Source organism: Vidua chalybeata (genome assembly GCF_026979565.1).
Source record: "Vidua chalybeata isolate OUT-0048 chromosome 37 unlocalized genomic scaffold, bVidCha1 merged haplotype SUPER_37_unloc_5, whole genome shotgun sequence".
Taxonomy (NCBI): Eukaryota; Metazoa; Chordata; class Aves; order Passeriformes; family Viduidae; genus Vidua; species Vidua chalybeata.
This window is the reverse complement of record NW_026530307.1, coordinates 1-11,557: the sequence shown is the minus strand read 5'-3', so window position 1 is coordinate 11,557 and position 11,557 is coordinate 1. Positions and strand designations below refer to the sequence as shown.

The 11,557-nt window shown below is 59.6% G+C and overlaps 2 protein-coding genes across 2 annotated transcripts; one reads left to right on the top strand and one right to left on the bottom strand.

Annotated features, from left to right (window-relative positions):
• LOC128782772 (translational activator of cytochrome c oxidase 1) lies at positions 1–5,374 on the top strand. The gene is made up of 8 exons (XM_053933257.1): positions 1–277; positions 1,699–1,812; positions 1,879–1,976; positions 2,077–2,158; positions 2,235–2,332; positions 2,986–3,119; positions 4,044–4,194; positions 5,099–5,374. Exons 1-8 carry the CDS (start codon positions 1–3, stop codon positions 5,357–5,359), a joined length of 1,215 nt encoding a protein of 404 aa, XP_053789232.1. The 3' UTR covers positions 5,360–5,374.
• Positions 5,375–6,989: 1,615 nt separating this feature from the next.
• On the bottom strand, positions 6,990–10,439 carry TBRG1 (transforming growth factor beta regulator 1). The gene is made up of 2 exons (XM_053933258.1): positions 10,186–10,439; positions 6,990–8,375 (listed from the first exon to the last, which is right to left on the bottom strand). The coding sequence occupies exon 2, from the start codon at positions 8,353–8,355 to the stop codon at positions 7,042–7,044; it is 1,314 nt and encodes a 437-aa protein (XP_053789233.1). The 5' UTR covers positions 8,356–8,375; positions 10,186–10,439; the 3' UTR covers positions 6,990–7,041.
• Positions 10,440–11,557: the final 1,118 nt, after the last annotated feature.

The window sequence follows — 11,557 nt, the reverse complement described above, 5'->3', positions numbered from 1 at the left end:
ATGGCGGCGGCGGCGGCGGCGGCGGCGCTGGCCCTGCGGGCCCCGGCGCTGGCCCGGCCGCTCCGCGCCGCTCCCCGGGGCTACCTGGGCACCCCCCGGTGGCCACCGAGCCTCGGGGGGCTCCCGGTGGCCCCGGTGGCCCCGGCGGGCCCGGCGGGCCGGGCCATGGCCGGCCACAACCGCTGGTCCAAGGTGCGCAACGTGAAGGGCCCGCGGGACGCGGAGCGGAGCCGGCTGTGGCAGAAAATGGCGCGGATGCTGAGGGCGGCGGCCAGAGGTGTCGCGATAGCGCCGCGGGGGGGGTGTGTCGCGATAGAGGGCGGGGGGTTGTGGTAGAGGGCGGGGGGGGGTGTCGCGATAGAGGGGGGTGGCGGGTGGGGGGGGTGTCGCGATAGAGGAGGAGGAGGGGGTGATGGGACACTGGGATGTCGCGATAGCGGGACACGGGGCACAGGGACACTGGGGTGTCGCGATAGCGGGACATGGGGCTATTGGGATATCGCGATATCGGGATATTGGGACACTGGGATATCGTGATATTGGGACATTGGGATATCGGGACATGGGGCTATTGGGATATCGCGATATTGGGATATTGGGACAGTGGGATATCGCGATATTGGGACATTGGGATATCGGGCACATGGGGCTATTGGGACACTGGGATATCGCGATATCGGGACAGTGGGATATCGCGATATTGGGATATTGGGACAGTGGGATATCGCGATATATCGGTATATCGGGAGAATGGAATATCGCGATATTGGGACATTGGGATATCGGGACATGGGGCTATTGGGATATCGCGATGTATCGGGATATTGGGAGAGTGGGTATCACGATATTGGGACATTGGGATATCGGGACATGGGGATATTGGGACACTGGGATATCGCGATATATCGGGATATTGGGACACTGGGATATCGCGATATTGGGACATTGGGATACCGGGACGTGGGGCTATTGGGATATCGCGATATATCGGGATATTGGGAGAGTGGGTATCACGATATTGGGACATTGGGATACCGGGACGTGGGGCTATTGGGATATCGCGATATATCGGGATATCGGGAGAATGGGATATCGCGATACTGCGACGTTGGGATATCGGGACACGGGGCTATCGCGATATGGGAATATCGGGACGTTGGACCGTTGGGATATCGCGATATTCGGACATTGGGACATGGGGCTACCGCGATATTGGGCTATGGGGCTATCGCGATATTGGGACATTGGGCTATCGCGATATGGGGCTATCGCGATATTGGGACATTGGGCTATCGCGATATTGGGACATTGGGCTATCGCGATATGGGGCTATCGCGATATTGGGACATTGGGCTATCGCGATATGGGGCTATCGCGATATGGGGACGTGACGCTATCGCGACACGAGGCCGCCGATATCGCGATATCGCGACACAAAACTCTCGGTATCGCGATATCGCGACGCGGGGCTGCCGGTATCGCGATATGAGATGGCCGATATCACGATATCGCGACACAAAACTCTCGATATCGCGATATCGCGACACGAGGCCGCCGATATCGCGATATCGCAACGCGGGGCTGCCGATATCGCGACGCGAGACTCTCAATATCGCGATATCGCGATACGAGATCGCCGATATCGCGACGCGGGGCTGCCGATATCGCGATACGAGAGCCCCGCCCCTCCCCCCGCAGAGGGCGGCCCGGAGCCGTCGCTGAACCCCGAGCTGGCCGCGGTGGTGGCCCAGTGCCGGTCACTCAACGTGCCCAAGGCCACCATCGAGGGAGCCCTGCGGTCAGCACGGGTGAGTGACCCCTGAGTGACCGCTGAGTGACCATTGAGTGACCACTGAGTGACCACTGCCCACCCCTGAGTGACCACTGCCCACCCCGAGCTGGCCGCGGTGGTGGCCCAGTGCCGGTCACTCAACGTGCCCAAGGCCACCATCGAGGGAGCCCTGCGGTCAGCACGGGTGAGTGACCCCTGAGTGACCGCTGAGTGACCATTGAGTGACCACTGACCACCCCTGAGTGACCACTGACCACCCCTGAGTGACCACTGCCCACCCCGAGCTGGCCGCGGTGGTGGCCCAGTGCCGGTCACTCAACGTGCCCAAGGCCACCATCGAGGGAGCCCTGCGGTCAGCACGGGTGAGTGACCCCTGAGTGACCGCTGAGTGACCATTGAGTGACCACTGACCACCCCTGAGTGACCACTGACCACCCCTGAGTGACCACTGCCCACCCCGAGCTGGCCGCGGTGGTGGCCCAGTGCCGGTCACTCAACGTGCCCAAGGCCACCATCGAGGGAGCCCTGCGGTCAGCACGGGTGAGTGACCCCTGAGTGACCCCTGAGTGACCATTGAGTGACCACTGACCACCCCTGAGTGACCACTGAGTGACCACTGAGTGACCACTGACCACCCCTGAGTGACCACTGAGTGACCACTGAGTGACCCCTGAGTGACCACTGACCATCCCTGAGTGACCACTGCCCACCACTGAGTGACCACTGGCCATCCCTGAGTGACCACTGCCCACCCCTGAGTGACCACTGACCATCCCTGAGTGACCACTGCCCACCACTGAGTGACCACTGGCCATCCCTGACCATCCCTGAGTGACCACTGAATGACCCTGAGTGACCACTGACCATCCCTGACCATCCCTGAATGACCACTGAGTGACCACTGACCACCCCTGACCACTGAGCACCTCTGAGTGACCACTGAATGACCCTGAGTGACCACTGATCATCCCTGAGTGACCACTGACCACCTAAATGACCACTGACCGCTCTCTCTGGCCACAGAGTCACTGACCACTGACCACTGACCGCTCTCTCCGGCCACAGTCACTGACCACTGACCGCTCTGGCCACAGTCACTGACCACTGACCGCTCTCTCCGGCCACAGTCACTGACCACTGACCGCTCTCTCTGGCCACAGTCACTGACCACTGACCGCTCTCTCCGGCCACAGGAGCGTCCGGCCGGGGGGTCGCAGGTGCTGCTGACCGCTCGGGGCCCGGGGGGGTCACTGCTCCTGCTGGACGTCCGCACGGACAACGTCCGGCGCAGCCAGGCCGAGCTCCGGACACTGCTCGGCCGCTACGGGTCAGTGCTGACCGCTGGGTGACCGCTGGGTGACCACCGGTCACTCTGGGGGGGGGTTGGTGACCCTTGGTGACCCCTGATGACCACTGGTCACTCTGGGGGCGTTGGTGACCCTTGGTGACCACTGGGTGACCCCTGATGACCACTGGTCACTCTGGGGGGTTGATGACCCCTGGGTGACCCCGCTGACCCCTGGGTGACCCCACTGACCACTGGATGACCACTGGTCACTCTGGGAGGGTTGGTGACCCCTGATGACCCCTGGGTGACCCCTGGATGACCCCTGATGACCACTGGGTGACCCCTGATGACCACCGGTCACTCTGGGGGGTTGATGACCCCTGATGACCACTGGTCACTCTGGGAGGGTTGGTGACCCCTGGGTGACCCCACTGACCCCTGAGTGACCGCCACTGACCGCTGTCCCTCCCTGGTCACTCTGGGGGGGTTGGTGACCCCTGATGACCCCTGGGTGACCCCTGGATGACCCCTGATGACCACTGGGTGACCCCTGATGACCACCGGTCACTCTGGGGGGTTGATGACCCCTGATGACCACTGGGTGACCCCTCAGTGACCCCTGATGACCACTGGTCACTCTGGGAGGGTTGATGACCCCTGATGATCACTGGTCACTCTGGGGGGGGGGGGGGTTGATGACCACTGGTCACTCTGGGGGGGTTGATGACCCCTGGGTGACCCCACTGACCCCTGAGTGACCCCACTGACCCCTGAGTGACCCCACTGATGACCACTGGTCACTCTGGGGGGTTGATGACCCCTGATGACCACTGGGTGACCCCTCAGTGACCCCTGATGACCACTGGTCACTCTGGGAGGGTTGATGACCCCTGATGACCCCTGGGTAACCCCGCTGACCCCTGAGTGACCCCCACTGACCGCTGTCCCCCCCTGGTCACTCAGGGCCTCGCTGACCGGTGACGTCCGGCACGCCTTCGAGGCCGTGGGCGTGGTCCGAGTGTCCGGCCGGACGTTGGCCATGGAGGCCGCGCTGGAGCTGGCCGCAGCGGCCGGAGCCCAGGACGTGGTGGCCGAGGACGAGGCCGAGCTCAAGGTGGGTCCGAGGCGGCTCCGGCCGCTCGCTGACCGCTGCTGGTCACTCCTTGACCGTCCCTGCTGGTCATCGGTCACTTCTTGGGCGGAGCAGTGACCGCCCTGAATGACCCCTTGACCCCCTACGCTGACCCCTGACCCCTTGACCGTTCCCGATGACCACTGACCACCCCGATGACCACTGTCCACCCCGATGACCACTGACCACTCCTGATGACCACTGGCCCCTTGACCACCCCAGTGACCACTGACCACTCCCAATGACCACTGTCCACCCCAATGACCACTGACCACTCCACTGACCCCTTGACCACTCCCAATGACCACTGACCATTCCCGATGGCCACTGACCACTCCTGATGACCACTGACCCCTTGACCACTCCCAATGGCCACTGACCACCCCAATGACCACTGACCACTCCCACTGACCCCTTGACCGCTCCCAATGACCACTGACCATTCCCGCTGACCCCTCACTGACCCCTTGACCCCCCCACTGACCACTCCTGATGACCACTGACCCCTTGACCCCCCCGCTGACCGCCGGCTGACCGCTGACCCCTCCAATGACCACTGACCCCCTCACTGACCCCTTGATCCCCCCCGCTGACCGCTGACCCCTTGACCCCCTACTGACCACTCCTGATGACCGCTGACCCCCTCACTGACCCCTTGATCCCTCGCTGACCCCTTGATCCCCCCCGCTGACCGCTTGAGCCCCCCACTGACCACTCCTGATGACCGCTGACCCCTCCAATGACCGCTGACCATTCCCGCTGACCCCTCACTGACCCCTTGACCCCCCTCGCTGACCACTGACCACCCAATGACCGCTGACCATTCCCGCTGACCCCTTGACCCCCCCGCTGACCACTCCTGCTGACCGCTGACCCCTCCCCGCAGTTCCTGTGTGACCCCTCGGCCCTGGGCACCGTCCGGCAGCACCTGGTGGCCGCAGGGCTCCGGCCGCTCTCGGCCGCCGTCGAGTTCGTGCCGCGCTCGGCGCTGGCCTTGCCGGACGGTCCGAGGGCCGAGGCCGAGCGGCTACTCCGGGCTCTGGCCGAGTGGCCGGACGTCGTCCGGCTCTTCCACAACATCCAGGACGGGCCGGCGGTCACTCCGGGCGGTCACTCGGCTCCGGCCGCGCCGCCCGGCGCTCAATAAAGGTGTGAGACGTGGTCAAGTGGTCACTGGGTGTGGTCAGTGGGCTGGGGGTGGTCAGTGGTCATCGGGGGTGGTCAAGGGGTCAGTGGGAGGGTCAGTGGGGGTGGTCAAGTGGTCAGTGGGGTGGTCAAGGGGTCAGTGGGGGGGTCAGTGGTCATCAGGAGTGGTCAGGGGGTCAGTGGAGTGGTCAAAGGGTCAGTGGTCATCAGGGGTGGTCAAGGGGTCAGTGGGTGGTCAGTGGTCATTGGGGTGGTCGAGTGGTCAGTGGGGGGGTCAAAGAGTGACCAAGGGTCAGTGGGAGTGGTCAAGGGGTCAGTGGGAGGGTCAGTGGGGGTGGTCAAGTGGTCATCAGGGTGGCCAAGGGGTCAGTGGGTGGTCAGTGGTCATCAGGGGTGGTCAAGGGGTCAGTGGGGGGTCAAGGGGTCAGTGGTCATCAGGGGTGGTCAAGGGGTCAGTGGGGGGTCAAGGGGTCAGTGGTCATCAGGGGTGGTCAAGGGGTCAGTGGGGGGTCAAGGGGTCAGTGGTCATCAGGGGTGGTCAGGGGGTCAGTGGAGTGGTCAAAGGGTCAGTGGTCATCAGGGGTGGTCAAGGGGTCAGTGGGTGGTCAGTGGTCATCAGGGGTGGTCAGGGGGTCAGTGGAGTGGTCAAAGGGTCAGTGGTCATCAGGGGTGGTCAAGGGGTCAGTGGGTGGTCAGTGGTCATCAGGGGTGGTCAGGGGGTCAGTGGAGTGGTCAAAGGGTCAGTGGTCATCAGGGGTGGTCAAGGGGTCAGTGGGTGGTCAGTGGTCATCAGGGTGGTCAGTGGTCATTGGGGTGGTCGAGTGGTCAGTGGGGGGGTCAAAGAGTGACCAAGGGTCAGTGGGAGTGGTCAAGGGGTCAGTGGGAGGGTCGGTGGTCAGTGGGGTGGTCAGTGGTCATCAGGGGTGGTCAAGGGGTCATCAGGGGGGTCAAGGGGTCAGTGGGGTGGTCAAGGAGTGACCAAGGGTCAGTGGGAGTGGTCAAGGGGTCAGTGGGGGGGTCAGTGGTCACTCAGGGGTGGTCAAGTGGTCAGTGGGGTGGTCAAGGGGTCAGTGGGGGGTCAGTGGTCATCAGGATGGTCAAGGGGTCAGTGGGGTGGTCAAGGAGTGACCAAGGGTCAGTGGGGTGGTCAGTGGTCATCAGGGGGGTCAAATGGTCATTGGGTGTGGTCATTGGTCATCAGGGGGGTCAAGGGGTCAGTGGGGGTCAGTGGTCATCAGGGGTGGTCGAGTGGTCAGTGGGGGGGGTCAAAGAGTGACCAAGGGTCAGTGGGAGTGGTCAAGGGGTCAGTGGGGGGGTCAGTGGTCATCAGGGGTGGTCAAGGGGTCAGTGGGGTGGTCAGTGGTCATCAGGGGGGTCAAGTGGGATGGTCAGTGGTCATCAGGGGTGGTCAAGGGGTCAGTGGGGTGGTCAGTGGTCATTCAGGGTGGCCAGTGGGATGGTCAGTGGTCACTCAGGGCGGTCATCGGGGGCGGTCAGTGGGAGCGGTCAGTGGGAGTGGTCAGTGGTCACTCAGGGCGGTCATCGGGGGCGGTCAGTGGGAGCGGTCAGCGGTCACCGCGGCCACTCAGCGGTCACCGCGGCGCGGCCAAAACAACGCCCGAATCTCATCGTGGAGTGACCAAAACCCCTCCGGCCGCCGCGGCCGCGGTCATTTATTGGCGGTCACTCGTCCGAGCCGGCCGGACTGCCCAGGAAGAGGCCGGAGTAGCCGAAGGCCGGAGCGGAGCCTTCGTCCTCGTCGTCCTCATCCTCGTCCTCCTCGTCCTCCTCGTGGTCATCGCGGTCATCGTGGTCATCGTCCTCCTCCTCCTCCTCCTCCTCCGGCCGGACAGCGGCCGAGCGGTCAGCGGCGCCTCCGTTGGGCCTGCGGTCACCTCGAGCTTCGTCCGGTGGCCGGAGCCCGCCGGACACGGGCGTGGCGGCGTGGCGCGGCCGAGAGCCGGACGCTGCTCGTCCGCTTGACCAGCGGTCACCCCTCGAGCCCGCTGACCACTGGTCATTGCTCGGGCCGGGTCTTCCTCCTGCTGACCACTGGTCATCTCTTGAGCCAGCTGCTCTTGACCACTGGTCATCTCTCAATCCCGCTGACCACTGGTCATCCTTCGAGCCCACTGACCACTGCTCCTCCTTCACCTCCACTGACCACTGCTCCTCCTTCACCGCCGCTGACCACTGGTCATCCTTGGGCCCCGCTGACCACTGGTCATCCTTCGACTCCGCTGACCACTGCTCTTCCTTCACCGTCACTGACCACTGGTCATCCTTGGGCCCCGCTGACCACTGGTCATCCTTCGACCCCGCTGACCACTGCTCCTCCTTCACTCTCACTGACCACTGGTCATCCTTGGGCCCCGCTGACCACTGGTCATCCTTCGACTCCGCTGACCACTGCTCCTCCTTCACCGTCACTGACCAGTGGTCATCCTTCGAGCCCGCTGACCACTGGTCATCCTTGGGCTCCGCTGACCACTGGTCATCCTTCGACCCCGCTGACCACTGCTCCTCCTTCACCCTCACTGACCACTGGTCATCCTTCGAGCCCGCTGACCACTGGTCATCCTTCACCCCAGCTCTTCCTCCAGCTGACCACTGGTCATCCTTCGAGCCCGCTGACCACTGGTCATCCTTCGACCCCGCTGACCACTGGTCATCCTTCGAGCCCGCTGACCACTGGTCATCCCTCCCGCCGCCCCTCCCGCCCCTCCCCCTGGCCGCGGCCGCCCTGGCTCTCCGCGGCCGCTTGGCCGCCTCTCCGGCCGCCTCTCCGGCCGCGGCGGCGGCGGCGGCGCGGTGTCCGAGCAGGCGTCCGAGCAGGAATCGCCGCTGGCCGCGGGCCAGCGTCCACTTGGCCTCGAGCCGCGCCAGCTCGTCGCAGAGCGCGGCGTTCTCCAGCACCAGCGCCCGCGCCGCGCGCCGCAGCCGCCGGAAACGCTGCCGGACGCGCTCGGCCGGACGCGGCCGGAGGGGCTTGGGCATCGTCCGGCCGGGGGTGGGCGCTGCGGGGAGGAAATCGGGGGGAAATCGGTGAAAATCGGCGAAAATTCGGTGAAAATCGAGGAAGATTTGATGAAAATCGACCCAAATTGGTCTTGGATTGACCCAAATCGGCCAAAATTGACCCAAATTGGCCAATTTAGACCCAAATTGGTCTTGGATTGACCCAAATCGGCCAAAATTGACCCAAATTGACCAAAATTGACCCAAATTGGTCTTGGATTGACCCAAATCGGCCAAAATTGACCCAAATTGACCCAAATCGACCCAAATTGGCCAATTTAGACCCAAGTTGGTCTTGGATTGACCCAGGTTGACCCAAATGGGCCAAAATTGACCAAAATCGACCCAAATTGGTCTTGGATCGGCCCAAGTTGACCCAAGTTGACGAAAATGGCCAAATTTTACCAAAATTGACCAAAATTGACCCAAATTGGATTTGGATTGACCCAAGTCAAAGTTGGGTTGCCCCAAATTGGCCAAAATTGACCGAAATCGACCCAAAAGGGACCCAAATGACCCAATTTGTGCCATTTTGGGTCAATTTGGGTCGATTTTGGTCGATTTTGGTCAATTGGTACCATTTAGGTCAATTTGGGTTAATTCTGGGTCATTTTTGAGCCAATTTGGGTCGATTTTGGTCCATTTGGGTCAATTTGGGTCAATTTTGGTCCATTTGGGTCAATTTTGATCAATTTCTGCCATTTTGGGTCCTTTTGGGTCAATTTGGGTCAATTTTGGGTCAATTTTGATCAATTTTTGCCATTTTGGTCCATTTTGGGTCAATTTTGGGTCAATTTGTGTCAATTTTGGGTGGATTTTGGTCAATTTGGGTCAATTTTGGTCATTTTTGGATCAATTTTGATCAATTTCTGCCATTTTTGGGTCAATTTGGGTCCATTTCGGTTGATTCAGATCAATTTTGGTCAATTTTGGGTCAATTTTGGTCAATTTTGGGTCAATTTAGGTCAATTTTGGGAAATTTTGGGTCAATTTGTGCCATTTTGGGTCAATTTGGGTCAATTTTGGGTGGATTTGGGTCAAATTTGGGTCAATTTGTGCCATTTTGGGACAATTTTGGGTCAATTTGGGTCCATTTTGGTCAATTCGAGTCAATTTGTGCAATTTTGCATCAATTTGGGTCAATTTTGGTCGATTTGGGTCAATTTTGGGTCAATTTTTATCAATTTTTTGCCATTTTGGTTCGATTTGGGTCGATTTTCGTCAATTTGGGGCCATTTTGGGACAATTTGTTTCAATTTTGGTCAATTTGGGGCCATTTTGGGTCAATTTTGGGCCATTTGGGGTCATTTTGGGACAATTTGTTTCAATTTTGGTCAATTTGGGGCCATTTTGGGTCAATTTGGGACAATTTGTTTCAATTTTGGTCAATTTGGGGCCATTTTGGGTCAATTTGGGACAATTTGGGTCAATTTGGGGCCATTTTGGGTGGATTTGGGTCAATTTCGGGTGGATTTGGGTCAGCAAATCAAAAAAAAAAAGACACAAATCCACCCAAAACGACCCAAATCAGCACCAATTGTCCCAAAAATGGCCAAAAATGACCCAAATCCAGCCCGAATTGACCCAAACCGAGCCCGGGGGAGCCTTTGGGGTAAAAATCGGGAAAATCGGGAAAAGGCGGATTTGGGGCGAAAACGGCGATTATTGGGAAAATCGATGGATCCGCATCGTGGGGCAGCTCCCCTCCCCCTCCCCGCTCCTTCCTCGCGGGGTTTTGGGGCGAAATTCGCCGATTTTGGGGCGAAATTCGCCGATTTTGGGGCGAAATTCGCCGATTTTGGGACTCACCGGGGCCGGCACGGAGCGGGTGCGACCGGAAGTGAGCGCGGGGGGAACGGAAAGGAGGGGGCACCGCCGGAAGTGGGCGGTGAAACCGGAATTAGCCCCCAATAAAACAAACAAAAAAAAAAAATCCCGAAAAACGGGAATTTGGCCCCAAAACCGGCTCAAGGTCCGGTTTGAGGCCCCGATTGCGTCACGGTTTTGCCTTTTTTGGTGCCAAACCGCCGCGTTTTGCGGCCTCCCTTTTGTGGCTAACGGTTATTTCCGGCTTCCAGCCGCTCTGGCCCGCTCGGAGGACCGCAACTTCCGTTAACCTTAACGATCCTCCCGCTCATCTCTATGGTCATTTCCGCTCCGCGCCATCATTACCGCTCCCCCCCTTGATGGTTATTTCCGGTCGGAGCCGCTCTGGCCCGCCCGGAGGACCAAAACCCCCCCATTTTTCCCAACGCCCCCACTCTCAACTCTATGGTCACTCCCATTCACCCTTACCGGAGCCGCTCTGGCCCGCTCGGAGGACTCACATCCCCCTCTTTGATTTTGCCCAAAATTCGCATTTTTCCCCCCAAAAATCCCCAAATTTCCCCCCAAAAATCCCCAAATTTCCCCCCAAAATCCCCAATTTCCACGATTCCCATCCCAACCCCCCCAATTTCCCCCCCCAAAACCTCATTTCCCTTCCAAAATCCCCAATTTTTCCCCAAAAATCCCCAATTTTTCCCCTCCAAAAATTCAATTTTTTTTTTTTTTTTGTAAAAAATCCCCAAATTCCCGATTTTTCCCCCAAAATTCCCGGAGTTTTTTTTTTCGCTCCTCCCTTCCGGTTCCCGCCCCTCCCCCACCCCCGAAGGGGCGTGGCCTCCCCAAATTCCCGGGAAATCGCCCCAAAACTCCGGGTGGGGGAGGGGCAGCGGCGGCGCCATGGAAAGCGCCGAGCCCCAGGTAGGGGGGGAGGGGAAATTTGGGGAATTTTGGGGAATTTTGGGGAATTTTGGGGAATTTTGGGGAATTTCGGGCGAGTTCGGAGCCGCTTCCGGGTGGGGGAGGGGAAATTGGGGCGGATTTGGGGATTTTTTGGGAGAATTTTGGGATTTTGGGGGAAAATTTGGGGATTTTTTGGCAAAATTTGGGGATTTTGGGGGGGATTTTTTTGAGAGTTTTGGGATTTTTGGGAGAAATTTGGGATTTTTGGGGATTTTTTTGGGGGGATTTTGGGGATTTTTGGGAGTCCCGGGGTGAATTTTGGCAAAATTTGGGATTTTCTTGGGATTTTTTGGAGAATTTTGGGGCATTTTGGGCGAGTTCGGAGCCGCTTCCGGGTGGGGGAGGGGAAATTGGGGCGGATTTTGGGATTTTTTGGGAGAATTTTGGGATTTTT

Coding starts and splice junctions, on each gene's coding strand:
- LOC128782772 (XM_053933257.1), top strand. CDS start 1: ATGGCGGCGGCGGCGGCGGCGGCGGCGCTGGCCCTGCGGGCCCCGGCG. Junction 2,333..2,985: donor GAGCCCTGCGGTCAGCACGG/GTGAGTGACCCC, acceptor CTCCGGCCACAG/GAGCGTCCGGCCGGGGGGTC. Junction 4,195..5,098: donor AGGACGAGGCCGAGCTCAAG/GTGGGTCCGAGG, acceptor CCCTCCCCGCAG/TTCCTGTGTGACCCCTCGGC.
- TBRG1 (XM_053933258.1), bottom strand. CDS start 8,355: ATGCCCAAGCCCCTCCGGCCGCGTCCGGCCGAGCGCGTCCGGCAGCGT.